This window comes from Rhipicephalus microplus, chromosome X (genome assembly GCF_043290135.1).
Source record: "Rhipicephalus microplus isolate Deutch F79 chromosome X, USDA_Rmic, whole genome shotgun sequence".
In the NCBI taxonomy this organism is placed as follows: Eukaryota; Metazoa; Arthropoda; class Arachnida; order Ixodida; family Ixodidae; genus Rhipicephalus; species Rhipicephalus microplus.
Window position 1 is genome coordinate 187,572,437 of NC_134710.1, and position 16,774 is coordinate 187,589,210.

The 16,774-nt window shown below is 44.5% G+C and overlaps 1 protein-coding gene and 2 long non-coding RNA genes across 3 annotated transcripts; 1 reads left to right on the forward strand and 2 right to left on the reverse strand.

Moving 5' to 3' along the window:
- Window positions 1–574: 574 nt before the first annotated feature.
- On the reverse strand, window positions 575–4,393 carry LOC142775894 (uncharacterized). Its single transcript, XM_075878364.1, has 2 exons — window positions 2,619–4,393; window positions 575–2,142 (listed from the first exon to the last, which is right to left on the reverse strand). Exons 1-2 carry the CDS (start codon window positions 3,538–3,540, stop codon window positions 1,058–1,060), a joined length of 2,007 nt encoding a protein of 668 aa, XP_075734479.1. The 5' UTR covers window positions 3,541–4,393; the 3' UTR covers window positions 575–1,057.
- Window positions 4,394–4,402: 9 nt separating this feature from the next.
- LOC142775895 (uncharacterized) lies at window positions 4,403–13,775 on the forward strand. Its single transcript, XR_012887128.1, has 2 exons — window positions 4,403–11,708; window positions 13,123–13,775. It is a non-coding gene; the product is annotated as an uncharacterized LOC142775895 (long non-coding RNA).
- On the reverse strand, window positions 12,022–16,353 carry LOC119177303 (uncharacterized). Its single transcript, XR_005110565.2, has 2 exons — window positions 16,088–16,353; window positions 12,022–13,218 (listed from the first exon to the last, which is right to left on the reverse strand). It is a non-coding gene; the product is annotated as an uncharacterized LOC119177303 (long non-coding RNA).
- Between the last annotated feature and the right edge of the window lie 421 nt (window positions 16,354–16,774).

Here is a 16,774-nt window from a genome sequence, read left to right on the forward strand (position 1 = left end):
TAAAAAAAGAATCCTGTGTTCGAGTGGGTTTGGCGGACAAATTCGTACAGTTTACGAATCTCGGATCATTCCCGACTCTTCCTCCTGCTGAGCAAAGGCCTTTCCTTAGCATATAGCAATAGTTTATTGTAAAGTGTCAAAATAATGTTATATATATATATATATATATATATATATATATATATATATATATATATATAACCATATATAACCACCGTGCACCATATATATGGTGCACGGTGTGTCCAAAGTAGTGAGAAAGAGCCTCGAGTCGTTGATAGTGCTATCGGTCCGATTTCTGTGTGTTGCTCATTGTTCTCGTTAGCGAGTGAGCAGAGAGTGTTCCGATAGACCGTTTTAGGCAGATATTTTGTGCACGTGGCAAGGTTTTATTTGCGAGACACCATGGATCTCGAGAAGTTAGTAGGTCTCGGTGAAAAGATGGGTGGCCTCGTGGCAATATATATATATATATATATATATATATATATATATATATATATATATATATATATATATATATATATATATATATATATATATATATATATACGTGTGTGTGTGTGTGTGTGTGTGTATACTTGATTTGGCGATGTTCCAGAATTAGCGAACGAATTTGTCCGCCAAACCCACTCGAACACAGGATTCTTTTTTATTTTGTAGATACAGTTCTAACGTTGTCGCACTAAAACGTCTACAAACCTTTTCTTTTCTTTTATTGTTTTTTGAATGGAGAGGATCGAGGACCCCATCCCTTCTGGGCTGTTGCATGGGAGCCCTAAATCCGACATCTCAAGTTCAGCAGACATTTTTTTTTCTTTTTTTTCTTGGAGGGAGGGGAGGGGGAGTGTCACTCATGGTAACAACAGCCCACAAAGAGGACTATGGCGGCGCTCCGGCAGCCTTCCCAGTTTGTTTTCCTCAACTGTAGTGAGTGAGTGCTATCTTACATTGACATTTACCCAATGAACCAACTGGACGCGAAGCATACATTTCTCAACGAAGTGTATCTCCATAACATAAACGCAAAAATTATCGGAAAGCATTCGTTCAAGTTCTATAACAAACACACAACAATAAAACAACAGAAGAAAAAGGAATAAATGGGAGCTTGAAAACCTACCAGCCCATCTGGAGTGTTGAAGTCGTGGAGGAGCAAGTTGTTGCGAAGACACTTTATGAGATGCGGAAAGTCCGAAAGGAAGTGGACGTAGCGACTGCTGTCTTTGGGATGCCTCATTCTGCATTGAATGTTCTCAGACGTTGCTTCGATTCCAAGTACCTTCCACATCTTCCTGTTCCATGTCGCACCGTCGCAAGTGACAAAGTCCACGAAAAGACCGGCATCTTCTGCAAGCAATACAGCCTCCACTAGAATTTTCGCGAGGAGCTCTCCTTTAACGTTCCCGTGTGTTGCGAATACTGCTAATACTTGTGTCCACTTGCCGGTGAAAGGTGCAAACATAATCACCATGCCATGGTCGCATGGCTCACATTTATCTTTTTTTGATGTAAAATGGCCTAAATCAACCAAACCTTCAATAGTGGCGGCGGATGTGACTGACAAGTGTTCAGATAGTTTCATTTCATCAATTAGCAGCCCTCCGTGTCGCTTAAAGGCGTCCATAGATCTCGTCTTTTTTTTTAGAGCACTCAGGACCCTTGTGCAGAAACCGAACCCTGTCTTGTACGAGCTCAAATATTTCCTCAAGGTGTCTTCACTTGGTAGGACTAAGATCTTGTTGCTTCTCATGTATTTGTAAAGCTTTGGACTTTTCATCTTCATGAGCAGACACTCTAAGATCCAATTCTGAGTGAATTTTAATCCCCTGGTACTCGCTCGTTTGGAAGCGCGGAAAAAATGAAGTGCTGCTTCTCTTTGTTTTGGAGGCATGTCAGCAATACTTTCTTCAAAAGTGCCTTCCTTTATAGCTTTGTTCTGCTTCACCATTTCTCTCAGTTTTGATTTCAAGTTTGACACCCGTCCAAGCAGTCGGCGATTTTGCTGTCTCAAGGTTTTCGTTTGGCGACAAATGGCTCGCTTTGCAGAAGTGGCACCAGTAGCAGCAGTGGTACGCATCACCTTACATTTTTTCCTAATCAGGGACAGCCTTGCCTTGGCGCATGGACGGCATTTTACACCTGCACAGTTAAAAAAAAAAGGTCTGATTACATGTTTACGCCCCACAGACAGACACACACAGACGCCTACCCACAAACAGTCGCATTAACGCACACAAACATATGCACGCACGCACCGTCAACCATCAAGCTTTCTCGATTTGAGAGGAGTAATGGGAAGAACATTAACTCACAGTAGTGTTAAACAGTGATAAATTTCACTCGAGTTCTTTTTCTTTTATTTTCGTGATAATAATTGCACACATGAAATGTAAACTTGTGCGATCTTTTTTTTTTATACCTCTGTAAGAGAAACACCCCTGCCCGTTAGCAATTAAAACATGCAAATGGAAATAAGATGTGCATATTAATGTCGTTTCCTTGCATATATTTTGACAACTCGTTCAAAATCACCATAAATTTTATCAAAACGTCCCTCTCCTATACGCTTTAATTTAAGCTCTGTCCGTATCGGTGAAGTACATAGACCTACTTACCTCCGTTAGGTACAACACCTTCACAGCTTCTGCTGTAAAACGCTCCTCCATGGCATCTGAAGTTCCGTCCAGAGGCAAATGTCTCAAGTGGGCCATCATTAGGTTCATTTTTCCTTATGGAGCCAGGGCATACAGAAGCTGCGTCGATTTTTTGCATATGTTCCTCTGCCTGTGCGAAAGATAGAGCCCGTTTTTCGTCGTAAGGACTGCCGTTTATATGTGTTCGGCAGAGAAGTCCGTCTTCTTCTTCTTTCAGGAATATAACTTTGTCATGGGATATTTCTGAAGGCGGTATTAGTGTGGAGGTGACATAGAAGACACCATCAACATGCGGGAACTGAAGGGCTGTCCATCTGGAGGTTGACGGCATCGTCAGTGTAAGAAGGGAACGTCTTCCTTCATTCGTGGTACCGCCTTGTGTCTCCGAATTGCAGTCCATCACGGGATGCGCTGCCGACTTCACACACTTTGCATGCCTCTCTGTCAAGCTCGCAGCGCTAGAGGACCTTTTTTTCTCTTCGCACTTGGTCATTGATGGCCCGGGGGCATCTTGTTTGGCATGCTGACGACTTGTCGAATTATTAGTCACCTGGTCACCCCCGTCGGAACGTTGTTGTCCACTCAGTATAACAGGCACTGCTCCGACTGCAAGCTTTGGCCGGTCACGGGGCAACCTGACCTCTCTACCGCCTATAATGTGCACGAAGTCTCGAAGCAGATGATGCGGCTCGAAATGTGCCTCGCAGACCACACTTGAACTTTTCATGTGCCCTCTTGGCAAGCGTAAGCTGTACTCCCATTTCTCCCTCAGGGTCGGAGATGTTGGAACGGCGAATAGCGAACACTTACTGCCTTCAGTAGATCCTATGTAGGTAACCCCGCAGCCGGGCACACAGCAGTTGCCCTGCCGCTTTGGTTTCATTTGCGAAAGGTGTAACAGGACGTGAGACTCTCACTTGTACAGAGGGGTCCACATCTGAAGGGGAACACGCGTGTCGTCTGCTCGGCTACACCGCCAGCCCGCTGCGGCAACTATGAGGTTTCGCGCACGAGCACTGCGGACAGCGCTTTTTTATCGTCTGCCACAAAAATATGAACACGTTCACCTGTCTGTTTCCGCACACCTCGTGATAGCTTTATTAATGTTACACGCCAATATCTTACGCATTTAGTGTGAGGAGGAACACTGAAAACTCGAGCAGACAGAACATCGCTGCTTTACCAGTATTCAAACCTTCGCGACTTCCCGCCGACTGAAAATCGTTTACTTTCAGTTTTTCTTTTTCTTTTTTTAAGCGAGCCAGTGGGCGGCGACCGCAGGCGAGTGAAAGCACACCGTCTCTCTTTTATTCGCTAAAATCTCGCAAGCTATGCTTTTAAGTTTTCGTTGAATCCCGTGCGGTGGCGCTGCAAATAAATGCGCTTGCTGTCAAGTTTTTTTCTCCTTTACTTCATATCTCGCGTAATGTTTTGTAGCAATATGTAGAAACTGAAGGCATATTTAAAAAAAAAGCCAAACAATACAGTTGTACACGTGAAATTAAAAAAAAAATCTATGGTCACAGCGGTGATTCGAACCTGGGTCTTTTTAGTGGGATGCGAGCATTCTACCCCTCGACCACTTCGGCGGAGCTGCGCACGGCTCTTAAAACGACGACAGGTCACAGACTACCGATCGCAGCGCCACTAGCGGATTTGACCCCGTTTGGGCTTCACTTTTAATGCATTGGTGCTGCGGCCGGTCCGGGCACTCCCCTTGTTCTAGTACACTCTAATTTCAGTATCGAGCCTCTGCTTCACTAGCTCACTGAAGCCTACTTCTCCGGCAGTTGTTCCCATGTATCTTAGTTGCGTAGTTCTGCACAGGAGTGCGAGGAGCCCGGTCCCGATATACTCGTATATACGACTTTGTTGAGAGGCTTCTCAAAATCACGCACTGTCGTATAGTGGTTTCACACCATTTTGGTTTTTTTACCTTGTAGTTTAGGACTTGGTCCATTATCACTCTGGCTTTAGTGCAGCCCTGGCTTTAGTGCAGTCTCTGGCTACTTCAAGAAATATGCTTTCGTTGCACTCTTCCTTTAATATATGCAGCTCTTTCTTGTAGGCATGTACTAGTGCCTGCAGACTTTCATTTCGTTGCTTCTACGCCCTTTTTTTGTCACGCCATTTTTTCCGCTCCAAGAATGGCTGTTGTGGAGCTTCTGCTGTCGGCTTGAATACCAAAGGTCCTCAAGGCACGCGCACCTGCAACCTCTTCCACTGGCTTCGCATCAGGACTTGAGAAAGTTTGCGGAATGTCAGTAGTGACTAGCTGCTGCTACAAAAGAAAAGTCTTGGATGTCACTTGGAGCAAAACTTCTTGCTTGTTGCCGGCTACGGCTCAGTGGCTTCAGCGTGTTTGTGCGAACTTCTGACTCTGGCGCAGGGCGCGAATCGACTTCCTGAATTGGCAGACTACAGAATCACGCTTTATTTTCTGAGTGCTGCTGCAGCTTCTCACCTTTGGTGGCTCCTTCCTTATGTAGGAACGGTAATGCGGAAAGACACTCGGCACCGCATCAGGCTTTAGCATGCGTCTTTTGGTATTTTTCCTAAAGTCAGTTTCCACAAAATGTAGGCTGCACACGGCCGAGTGATTCGAAGTGGAATTCGGCACCTAGTTCTTCCGCGCGATAACTCGTAGCCATCGTTCACGTAGCTCACTGTTCGCTGGAATTTTGTGAAAGGACACACCTGCTTCTTTCTTTCGCTGGCTAGAAGTGCCGAACGGAACGCAACAGCAGTGCATGGTGATCGATAAATAAGCAGGATGACATAACCGCTGAAGCAAACAGACGGACCTACAACTGTCACTGCGACCAAACGACGGGTTAAACTTGTCGTCTGCAGGGTGGCTGGGACACAAATTATCACTTTGGTATGAGGCATATTGGCAGCTTATTTCACCTTTATTACGCGTGAATACTACTTCTTTTAATGCGATGGCAACAACTCCGAGCAAGGTTCGCGATTACTCTAAGCAGACGACAAAAAAAAAAAAAAAAGCGCAGAAAACCGGCGCACGAGCGTCATCTGCTGAGCGTAATAGCGCAGAGCCGTTAAGCGGCGTCGAGGCGCAAAATCGAGAGAGGGAGAAGGCGCGACGGCGCTCACGCGGCAGGAGGCGCCGATCCATTTGGCGGCTTGTTGCCACCGTCGCCATCTACGTGAGGAGGGGACAACTAACAAAAATAATAATAATGACGTCAAATTTAGAAGTGGTAGCGACGTCGCGCATTTGCCCGACATGGCGCGAAATTGAATTTTTTTTAAATTGCTGACCTTTCAAGTGCCGTTATTATCACGCTACTTTATTGCGCCTTGTGCCTCGTTAATTGCATGCGGCAGAGAAAAGAAACAAAAGAATCAAAGATTGAGGAAACAAAGTTAATAGCCAAATGACGTAGTAACTTCGCAGAGGCGTGAGAAAACTGTTCACGAGCACAATAGCATATTGCCCAATCATCGAAAACAACAGCAGCGAGACGGCAGCTTTGAGGTAGCCGTAGAGTACAGCATATCGTCACAGAACACCTGCTAGTTTATATCGTTGCTTAGCGTGTCGCGTTCACCGTCACCAAAGGAAAGGGCACGCCGGCCGTGCGCCAGCGAAAGCAGTCGGCAGTCACAGGAGCGGATTCTGTGAGCTAGTTGAGCCACAGACCATCTATACACTACCATTTAGAGAAGGGAAACTGTACCTTTGACAAGATAATGAAAATAAGGGTAGCGGTGGCGTTGTGAACTAACTTATCCCAACGCCTCCTATAGAGACGAGGGAGACGCTTTTCGACCGACGAGCTGGAAGGTTGTCGCGGCGCGCTGCTGCAACGAACGCTTCTGGCGTCTGTCAATGGTTTTCTTGTTCCGCTCATCACTGAGGCGGCTCCCCTAGTAGGGGAGCCCACCTAAGAGAGGAGATGATCGCACCGTCAAGATTCCAACCCCTCAGCCAACTGGAAGATGCTTCTAACAGCCAGCGGACCCCGCCACCCAAGGATCATCCCAGTCAGGGCTTCCGAGCGACACACCACCAAACGACCCCACCACCACAGGAAACCAAGTAAGCCGCATCTTTTCGCTGAACATCATGCGACATCCAAGCATACAGCTATGGACGACCAGGAAAGCTGGACTGTAGTACAGAACCGAAAACTCCCGCGACCCAAGCCACCAACCTCCCCACAGCCACAGACCCTATTTGAGACCATAATGTTGAGGCCTAAAGCATTTAACATAACCCAGATTCCGCTGTACCAGTTTGCATATAGACTCCGTCAAACTCTTTCTCAAATAAAGGGGTAGGACATTCACTGCAGACTCCTCACCAAGTCTAGCCTAGCAGTAGTTGATTGCTACACAGAGCAAGCTGCACATCTATTGCTGAACCTGGAGCACCTGATGATCGACGATCAAATCGTGCAGTTTAATATATATGTTGCGCTCCGTGAAGGGCACATAAGAGGCGTCATTCACAGAATCAAGGGATTAACTGAAGAGCAGTTAATGCAAGGCCTGACAAGTTCAACTCACGAAATTGTGTCAGCAGGGCCTCTGGGTCGTCTAACACAGCACTAATTACGTTCAATGGTTCAAACCTGCCAGAATACGTGGCTTTCGAATCAGTAAGTTTCCCTGTGCACAAATACAGACCCAAGATAACATCATGCTTGAACTGCTTAGGCATAAGACACAGAGCTGACGTTTGCACAGCTCCTAAAAGGGACCCAGGAGTTTGCACAAAGTGCCATACGAAACATGCGGATTTTATCTGTACTCCAAAATGCATACACTGCAATGGACCTCATGACTCGCGCTTGCCTGACTGTCCAAAAGTAGCAGCAGCTACTGCTGCTCTTCGTAAGCGAGTGAACAAACCACACAAGCCAGCGGCACCCTATTCCTCACCAAACCACTGTGCGTCAGGCAAAACGACCCAGAAGGCGCAATAGTCAGAGGAACAAAACTTTTCGTCTTTTGCAACCGATCAACTAACACTCACACCGCAGACGCGCCCGCAGGCGGCAACACAACCTCCCACGCAGCTTGTGTCCCCCACCACATATGCAGCTAAGGTGCATAACACGCAGTCTTCACCTAATGCCTCACCTGCACCACAGACGCATCCAAGCATTCTGCAAGAACTAGCGGAACTACCAAACACCCAGAAGAAGTATCCGCAAATTATCAGTGACCAACAGAAAACTATTGATGAACTTAAAACTGTGATTATCCAATTGAAAGAACCAAATGCTGCCAGAGACGCTCTAACCTTGAGTCAAGGGCAACTCCCCCCCGAGCATGAGCAATACGAGCGTCGCTTCGAGCAATTCGCTGCACAGCTACAGCACATGCAACACATTATTGAGACACTCAAACCAAAAACGTCGGCTAAAGGTAACAAACGCGTAAGGCCTATTGCAAGTGGAGATCAAGAATCCATAGATTCAAAGCCATGCCTCTGATAGTTCAGTGGAACGCGAGAAGCCTTCCCAATAAAGTTGATGACTTTTCTTACATCATAAACCCTCTCGAAAAAAACTCCAGATACTATGTGCGTGCAGGAACCGGGTAAATATTGCCCCATTCCAGGCTATGCTGGTGTTTCATCTGGTCGATGTGTTACATATACAAAGAAGAACCTTCCGGCGGTCCGCGACCTCCTTTCTTCAGTTTCCTTCTCGTGCATTCAGACTCGTACTAAAATAGAGGGCAAGACATAGGAAATATTAAACTGCTACAGCCCTCGCAAATCAAGTAATGTGGAGCTATCCCTCAGTAAAATAGACCCTAAAGGTCCAACCTTCAATCTGGGAGACTTTAACACACCATGCATCTTCTGGGGATACTTACAAGATTCTCCCAAAGGGAAGCAACTCAAAAAAGCTTTGGAAGACGCCAGCTTTACCCTCCTCAACACGCCATGCCAATATACAAGGATTGGTGGTGCGAATAAGAATAATACATTGCCAGACCTCACGTGGGTTAGGCACCTACCAAAAGGTACGCACTGGGACTTAAGGCCCGACAATATTGGCAGCGACCACTCACCAATTGTGATTGCCTGGGGCGAAATTTTTACTATGTCAAAGGAGTGTTCCTTCATTGACTGGGACAAGTATTGGTCTTATATGAATGGATGCCCTAAAACAGTCACCCTTGACGAATTTACAAAACATATACGAGAAGCGACAAGGAAGGCAAGCAAAACCTACAAAAAGATTCCTCAAAAGCCTGCGTCCGATAGGCACCTCTTAAACTTGTCGGAGGCACGCATAGCTGCTTTACATGCATACAGGACGAAAAAATCTGCTCGCAATCGCCTGGTGCTTAAGCTTCTTACGAGACAAGCATCAAAGTACGCATACAGGCTACGTAGGCAACAGTGGCAGGATTGCTGCAACCAGCTACACGGTCGGATAAATAATCAAAGGCTATGGAACATTGTCAAATCATTGGAAGGCCGGGGCAAAACTCGAACAGCCGCTGGAAAACTCTGTTTGGCTTCCCTTACATCAGCACCAGCCACCGCTGATACGTGCGCCAACACACTTTTTCCCCAACCGGCAAGGCATCCGGACTATCCAAAGTGGCCAGAGGAAAAACAAAGCAACGACATAATGGATGCTCCCTTCACAATTCAAGAACTTATAATAGCACTAAAGGAGTCAAATTGTAAAACAGCTTCGGGCCCTGATATGATTATCCACAAATTACAGCAACTGACAGAGAACCAACTAACCCCTCTTCTTTCTATCATCAATCAAGTTTGGGAAGATGGCAGTCTCCCTAAAGAGTGGAAGCATTCAAATGTTATACCACTGCCTAAATCAAACAAACCTCCGACGACTGCAAGTAACCTTCGGCCAATTTCGTTAGCTTCCGTAATCGGAAAGGTGATGGAGCGAATGGTAAACAAGCGCCTCACATGGATGCTAGAAAATGGGGAGCACTATCACTGGTCCCAAACTGGCTTTAGACCTCACCTGTCTACTCAAGACACACTCCGGCGCTTATACGAGGACGTACTAAAGAACCCCTCACTTTATTGGCCGAGCACTATTGTAGGTATTGACGTGAAGAAGGCTTTCGATTCGGTGCCCCATGATACTATACTACGAGAGCTGTCAGAACTCTCTGTTGATAGAAGGCTGTATAATTACGTCCGCAGTTTTCTCCAGGACAGGACCTTTTCTATAAAAATAGGCTCTTTCACCAGTCAATCATACTCCAACAAAATCGGAGTTCCGCAGGGAGTCGTTATCTCTCCAGCACTGTTTCACATAACAATGCGCCCACTTGCCTTTCTTCTAAATGAAGTCCAGTCCATCTCGGTGGGAATCTATGCCGACAACGTTATAATTTGGTGTAACGCGCGAGACATCTCTACGCAACAGCAGCAACTCCAGAAGGCAATTGATGTTATCACCACTTTTCTTGACAGGCAATGTCTCCAGATTTCACCAGAAAAGACAGAATTTATAGTTGTTCTGAGACCTACAAACCACAGCAAGCAGCAATTTATTCGAGATAAAATCGAACTTACTGTACGCAACACAAGCATACAGTGCAAAGAGCGCATTAAGGTACTGGGCATTATATATCAACAAAACGCCAAGTCCACTCAATGGGTAGAAAAAGCGCTGTGCACTACGAAACAGACAATAAGAGTGCTGCAAAAGTTGACAAATTACGCCTGTGGCCTATCCGAAGGTCAAATTAAAAGGCTCACACAAACACTCGTCCACTCAAGGCTCCTATATGGACTACCCTCCCTGCCAATGACGCCGACCCATGTTGAAAAATTTCAATGCATCAACAAAACATGCATTCGCATTGCCACAGGGCTACCGAAATACACCAAAGTCGAAGACCTGTATGGAACAGGTCTACTTCTTCCATTACGTGACTGCGTAGAAACTCGCACAGCAAGCTCAAAATGAGCGCCTCAAGTTAACCCGACCTGGAAGAGCCATCAGGAACGAGCTAGGTCTAAGAAACCAAGACCTGCCTCAAATTATACCCACCATTCCGCCATCAGACGATATTATTGAGACAGATAATCGGCCGCTTCCAAAACGTATGAGCCAAGCCTCGGACAATCAGTGAAGGGCATACTACGCTCTGCGGCATATTGAACACCTTCAATGTATACCTAACGAAGAAGATATAATCTACACAGACGCCTCATTCACTCTACAAGGCTCCAACACAGGGGCATTTTTCAACCAGAGAACAGGGGAAGCATCCTCATTCTTTATAACTCAGCCCTGCTTACTGCCCGAAGCAGCTGAAGGGTACGCTATTTCGGAAGCTCTCGCCCATTACAATCAAACAGGATCATCGCCAAAAGTTATTCACATCTTCACGGATTCGCAGCAAGTGCTTAAAACACTCCAAACTAGAAGAAAGCTACCAGCGTACGCCAGGCACATCCTGCACAATGCCGCCCAACTTCAAGAACGATCAGTCCGGGTACGAGTTCATTGGATTTCTTATCGGAGCCACGCTGAACTTGCAGTGTGCTGCCTTGCGCACGATCGCCATTCCCGGCCCTGCAGTAACAAGCTGACCAGTATGAGGTCACCCGAGTTTTTTTTTTTTTTTTTTCATAGAGCTGAAGCTAACAAGCGAGAGCACATTGTAAATAGTCAAATAAAGTTTTCAATGAATCAATCAGTCAATCCTATGGAGACGACACTGGTAGGCCTATCACATGGAGGAAGGAAAGGTAGGAGACGCCCTGACGTCCCTCATTGTGAAGCTACGATGAAGCCGGTAGTCGGCCATATTGACTGGGCAAATTCTCCTCTCTTGTTTACATTCGAATGTAAAGCAGAAGGCACGACTCTCTCTCTGGCTCGGAAAGCACGTGAGCTGCGCAGCGCGCATGTGGTGACGATCCGAAACTAATGGAACGGGGCTCAACACTCTGGGCCAGCACAACACCTTCGGCGAAATCATTTCGTCCCAGTATTAACAGCGAGTAACAGCTCACCGACAACGAAGAAAGTACAAGAGAACGGCCCGCTAGATGCACTGACAACGGTGAGTGTTTTCAAACACATATCAGCGATGAAAAACTATTCAAAATTTATACACGACCTAAAGGCTGCTTAAGATTATTCCTCTCAAGACAGCGATGACACTAAAGCTATGACATAAAAAACAGTAATTAGAAGGGCATACAAAAAAGCTGAATTTGCTAGTCAATCGGCGAAGAGAGTAACCTGTTGTTCTTTGTGGAATTCCGACAGTTCAGGTGATCACAGACGACAACAGGCAGCTTCATAATCAGCCCCCTAAAAACCTGTCATATTATGGCCTAAGCTGAAGAAGAGTATAACCAAAGACATTTCGATTTTCTTTCGAAACTTAAAAATGAGAAAGCTTTATCGGTATATGTGATCTCGCAAAATCCTGCCGTATACAGTAAATACTGATTATGAAAGGCTATCATTGGAAAAAACGACAAATTCTTTAGTTTCAATTGGCAGATGTCTAGACATTAGGTTTTCTTCGACTATGGCTTTCAACTGGCAAAAGTCTAGCATAAACACCGACTCTTAAAACGTAACCCTGTCTGAAGCATCAAAATTGATTCGACATTTATCCTCATCAGCTCCTGGTCCCGATAGAATCACAGTTCCTATGGTTAAAATTTTTTTCAAACTATCGCCCGGTGACGTCCTCAATCTTATAAACTACTCTTTAAAGAACACCTGGATACCTATGACTTGAAAATAGCTAAGGTAATTCCATTACTAAAAAAGCAAAGATTAGGTTTTAGCATAGAAAATATGAGACCCATCTCGCTAACTTCTAACATGGACAAACTCATAGAGAGGATCCTAAATGGCCAAATAAATGTCTCGATGACAAATAAGTTAGTATTAAAGCCAAACCAAATTGGTTTCCGTAGTTAATGCTCAACTTGGTATGCCCATAAGGATTTAGAGAGTCGAATACAGCTTGCTCGTAAAAGGAAACAACGTTCCTGCACTTCTGTAGATGAAGATGTCGTAACACCTCGTTGACAGTATTCGGCAAACTTCCTGTAAATAATATCAACGTACCCGCCTGCCTTTCACGAGCAGTGCGGCGTGACTGTTTGTTGTCAGGTTCACGCAGTAGCTTAAGTGGGTCACTTTCCAATCTTCCACTCATTTGCACTAATTTTGCTTATAAATGCTTAAAATTATTGTGAAGCTGTTTTTTATGTGTACTACTCACAAGTGTTACAAATAAAATCGTAAAAAAAATGCTTATATGGCGTTTGGTTTGCCATCGCCTGCGGTGCGCTGTCGTCGTTTTGATGGTGGCAACGCCGCACAGCATGGACGTGAACCTTGCAACATGCCACGTGCCTGCCCTCCCCTCAACAGGCTGACGGGCAGGGCAAAATTACCATACTCCACTGAAATGGGCATTCCTTTCCACAACGGGTCTGAACTGTGTGCAGGCACTGTGCCGGTCGAAGATGAGGCGGTGACCAGCAAGGGCAAGAATTCCACAGGATATGCTCGCTCCGGACAGGATGACCAAAGCACACAAGGAGCTGTGTTAAAATAAGAATACAGTTCAGCATCGTCTGCACAGTGCAGCTGCTTCGACCACTAACATATTTTGCTACCATGAATAGCAAAATATGTTGTCTTTTAAGAAACATGGTCTCCTAACGCACAAAATGTGTAATGTAACATGTGCCAATACAATTATCAGGTAAAATGATTTCAATCTAAAATTTCTGACAGAAACATCGGCATGTAACACACAGATCTAAAATTTCTGACAGAAACATCGGCATGTAACACACACATCGTCACTCTAATCACAAACCACAAAAAGAACCATTGTCTTTCTCTTTCTAAAAAATTGTGTCTTCCAACCCTTTGATCAGACATTAGAAGAGTAAACTAGAACTCGCAAAGACATGTACACGAGTATAGGCTGACCACATGTAAATATATGCTTATACTAAATATCGGCTATAATAAATTTTTTTGTGAAATGCATCTGATTTAGTTACAAGTGGGTTCTGTTAAAAAATATATAGAAACCATGCCGAAGACCCAAGTATTCACTTACAGAGAAATGAACGAACTTCTGAAATGATGCATGTACAGCTTGATTGGGTATAACCTCACACTCTTCACTATTTAGATATATGTAGAAACATTATTTTACTTGATTTGTGTTTACTGTGGCACAGCAATGCTTTCAAGGTTCAAATGTACGGTGTTCTTCATGGCAGTGAAATATATTCCTTGAGGGACTCTTGTAGACATGTATTGACAGCAGCAGAAGGTCTCCAATCGGACAATGAATTACAGCAGTAGGCAATGTCATTGATGTGGTAAGTATGGTATGCTGCTGGTAAGTGTTTGACTTCTGTACCTGAGCGGCAATGCATCGTACACTAGCCTGCATTCCCAATGGGGCTCCTGTTTGAGACAAAAACTGCATTTAGCTTTATGTACAGAAGCAAAGGAAAGATTCTGATAAATAGTGTGATTGTATTTCAAAGCTGTGGAACTATTGTTCTTTGCAAGGTTCTCGTTTCTCACAGAGTCAAGAACACAAAACAATATGTTTCCACTGAAATTTACACAGAGTTTCATGGAGTGTTCACCTGTCCACGCCTGCCCTGCAATCTGAAAGTCGCTTGCACCTTCAACTGCATCAAAAAAAAATGTCAGTGTCGTCCTCAAAAGCAAGTCATTGTAATAACATGCCGAAATGCTCGATATTTGGCCCTGTGAGAAGTGAACATGATGTCAGTGCCACAGCGTGGCACTACATGGTAAGTGGACAGAAGTGGAGCAAGGTATTGATCCCACAGCTTTGCTAGCTCTTCGCATTATTTTTGCAAAGCATTTCCTTCAGAGTGCCATTAAAGCGTTCAACCATTTTATTGCACATAGGCTGGTATGGAGTGCAGCTGACGTGTTTGATTGCTAACATGTTATTTACCTCCTCCATCAAACAAGACTTGGAACAAGACGCACTGTCACACAGGACCTTGTGCAGTTATTGAAATTCAAGTTCTTGCAATATTTAAAATAATTTCCACAAGCCCTTCAGCCACCTTAGTCAATCACTGCTAGTTGCCATATATCTTATATTAGTAATGGTATATATTATATATAGGAAGTTATATCATATATTTATTATATGTATTCTGATGCTTAAAAGCATTTACAGTAGCATTTCAGACATGATAGTCGAATCAATCTCTGCTGGTGGTATATATTCTATACTAATAGTGGCATGTGTTAGACATGTTGCGACAGCTATGTTTAGCCATAGTTAAAAAATATGCCAACACACTCTCTGATGATTCGACGAAATGCACGTTGCGTACTATCGTCTGATGTGTAAGTCACACCATTTTATGTTTTCTGCTTAATTGCTTAATTAGGCATGATTATTTAACTTTTGAAGCAATGAAGCTTGCCAAAATTTATAAGGGTGATGATTGTAATTGGTTGACAAAACATCCAATTAGAAAGTTTGTAACTTTATATTTGCTAATCATTAGTGTTTTCCCGCTCATTGTAGATGCCCAGGAAATACAAAAATACTTGGCTGGAGACTTAATGGATTCACCACGTTTCCCCCATCTTCTTTCCCCTTAGTCTCGGAAAGCAAGCAGGTAATGTTGCCGCTGGGCCTCCATGAAGTAGTCGGCCACTTCTGCTATTTCTTAAACCACATTGCAGTTCCTTTAGTGAACGAACAGTGAAAGGCAGCAATAAATATTCTCTGGAAGCCGTTATGCGACCATCAAATCCCTTACTGCGTCATGAGTTTTGCCCTGCTCAGTCATCTCTGCCCACCGATCAAAGAAACTAAACATCCTGCAGGAGCCATGTCTTTTTTGGCCTCTGATAGTCTCACAAGTCCTCTGGTGACAAACCGCCAAACACCTTTAGTACCTCACTGTGCAGGTGCACACCCAGGCTAATGGCCCACATTTCTCTTTAGGCCATTCCTGACCAAAAGCAACAAGCACAAATTGCTTTAGATAAGCGTCCAAATCATCCAGATTCTCCTTGAATATGGGAATTAGACTGTGAGAGCTTATGAACAAAGGACTTGTTCCATCTAAATCGTGGACTGGAATTAACCTGGTCGAATCTTCAGCATTAGCTTTCTTAAGGAGCAATCAGATCGAATTTACACATGCCAACTTTTGAATCCCTATGTATTAATCATCCCCCGACAGCTATTCACAACTCGGAATGTAATGGAGGGATGAATCTGTTATATTTATTAATATGACCACTATCCTTGCCGTTTAAGCGACCCCCTCCCCCCTTAAATGAGGGGCTGGTTCCGCCCTTGGGGAGGAAGGATAAAAAGAATAATGGAAACACATAAGTGAAGAAATAGGACAGGCAAGCGACAGAAAAAGAAGGAGATACATCAAAAGTTGGGAATCGATCGATGAGGTCCGAGGACGGTGCAACACGCACGAGAGCTGCACGGCGTCTAGGAGTCGGGAGGTCGAACCAGAGTCGGCGAGAGCTGCGCCAGAGTCGGAGGTCGCATGCAGCACAACAATACAGCTTGAAATTCGCTTGGTCAAATAAAGTTTTTACTGCCACCACCTCTGCGCAACTCCACCTAAGAAAACGCCGAACAAACCCTTGACTGCTTCTTCTCTTTTCGTGGCTCATTATACCTAATGTCCCTAGATCTTCAGAAGGAAAAAATCTAGGGACTTTAACCATACCACCCCAATGCAAGGAGGGGATTGGCTGAGCGTTAGGTGAACTTTTATTTGTGTTTACGTGCAATACTTCTCGTATAAGCTAGAAATAGTTTATACAACAAACCTAATTATACAATATTAGTACTGCAATGTTTAGAAGATCGAAGATTGCCTGGATACGTCCCCCCACCCCACACCATTTGTGGCACTCAGCAAAAAATTAAGACAATCAACCATTTAACCAGATGCTAAATACACCGTAAAGTTAGTTTATAGTTAAACTTGACATATATAAAATTACGGCTATTTTAATAAAAATAATATAATGAGTTTTGGTTGTTTGTCCTCTCCCCACCTAGGCGCGTTTCAATCGTTGGTGGGCGTTGATGTTTGTGGC

Excerpts from the sequence above, each read along its gene's own strand:
- LOC142775894 (XM_075878364.1), bottom strand. The coding sequence starts at position 3,540 with ATGAAACCAAAGCGGCAGGGCAACTGCTGTGTGCCCGGCTGCGGGGTT. Across the intron at positions 2,143-2,618 it reads AGGTGTTGTACCTAACGGAG|GTGTAAAATGCCGTCCATGC; the intron begins GTAAGTAGGTCT and ends TTAACTGTGCAG.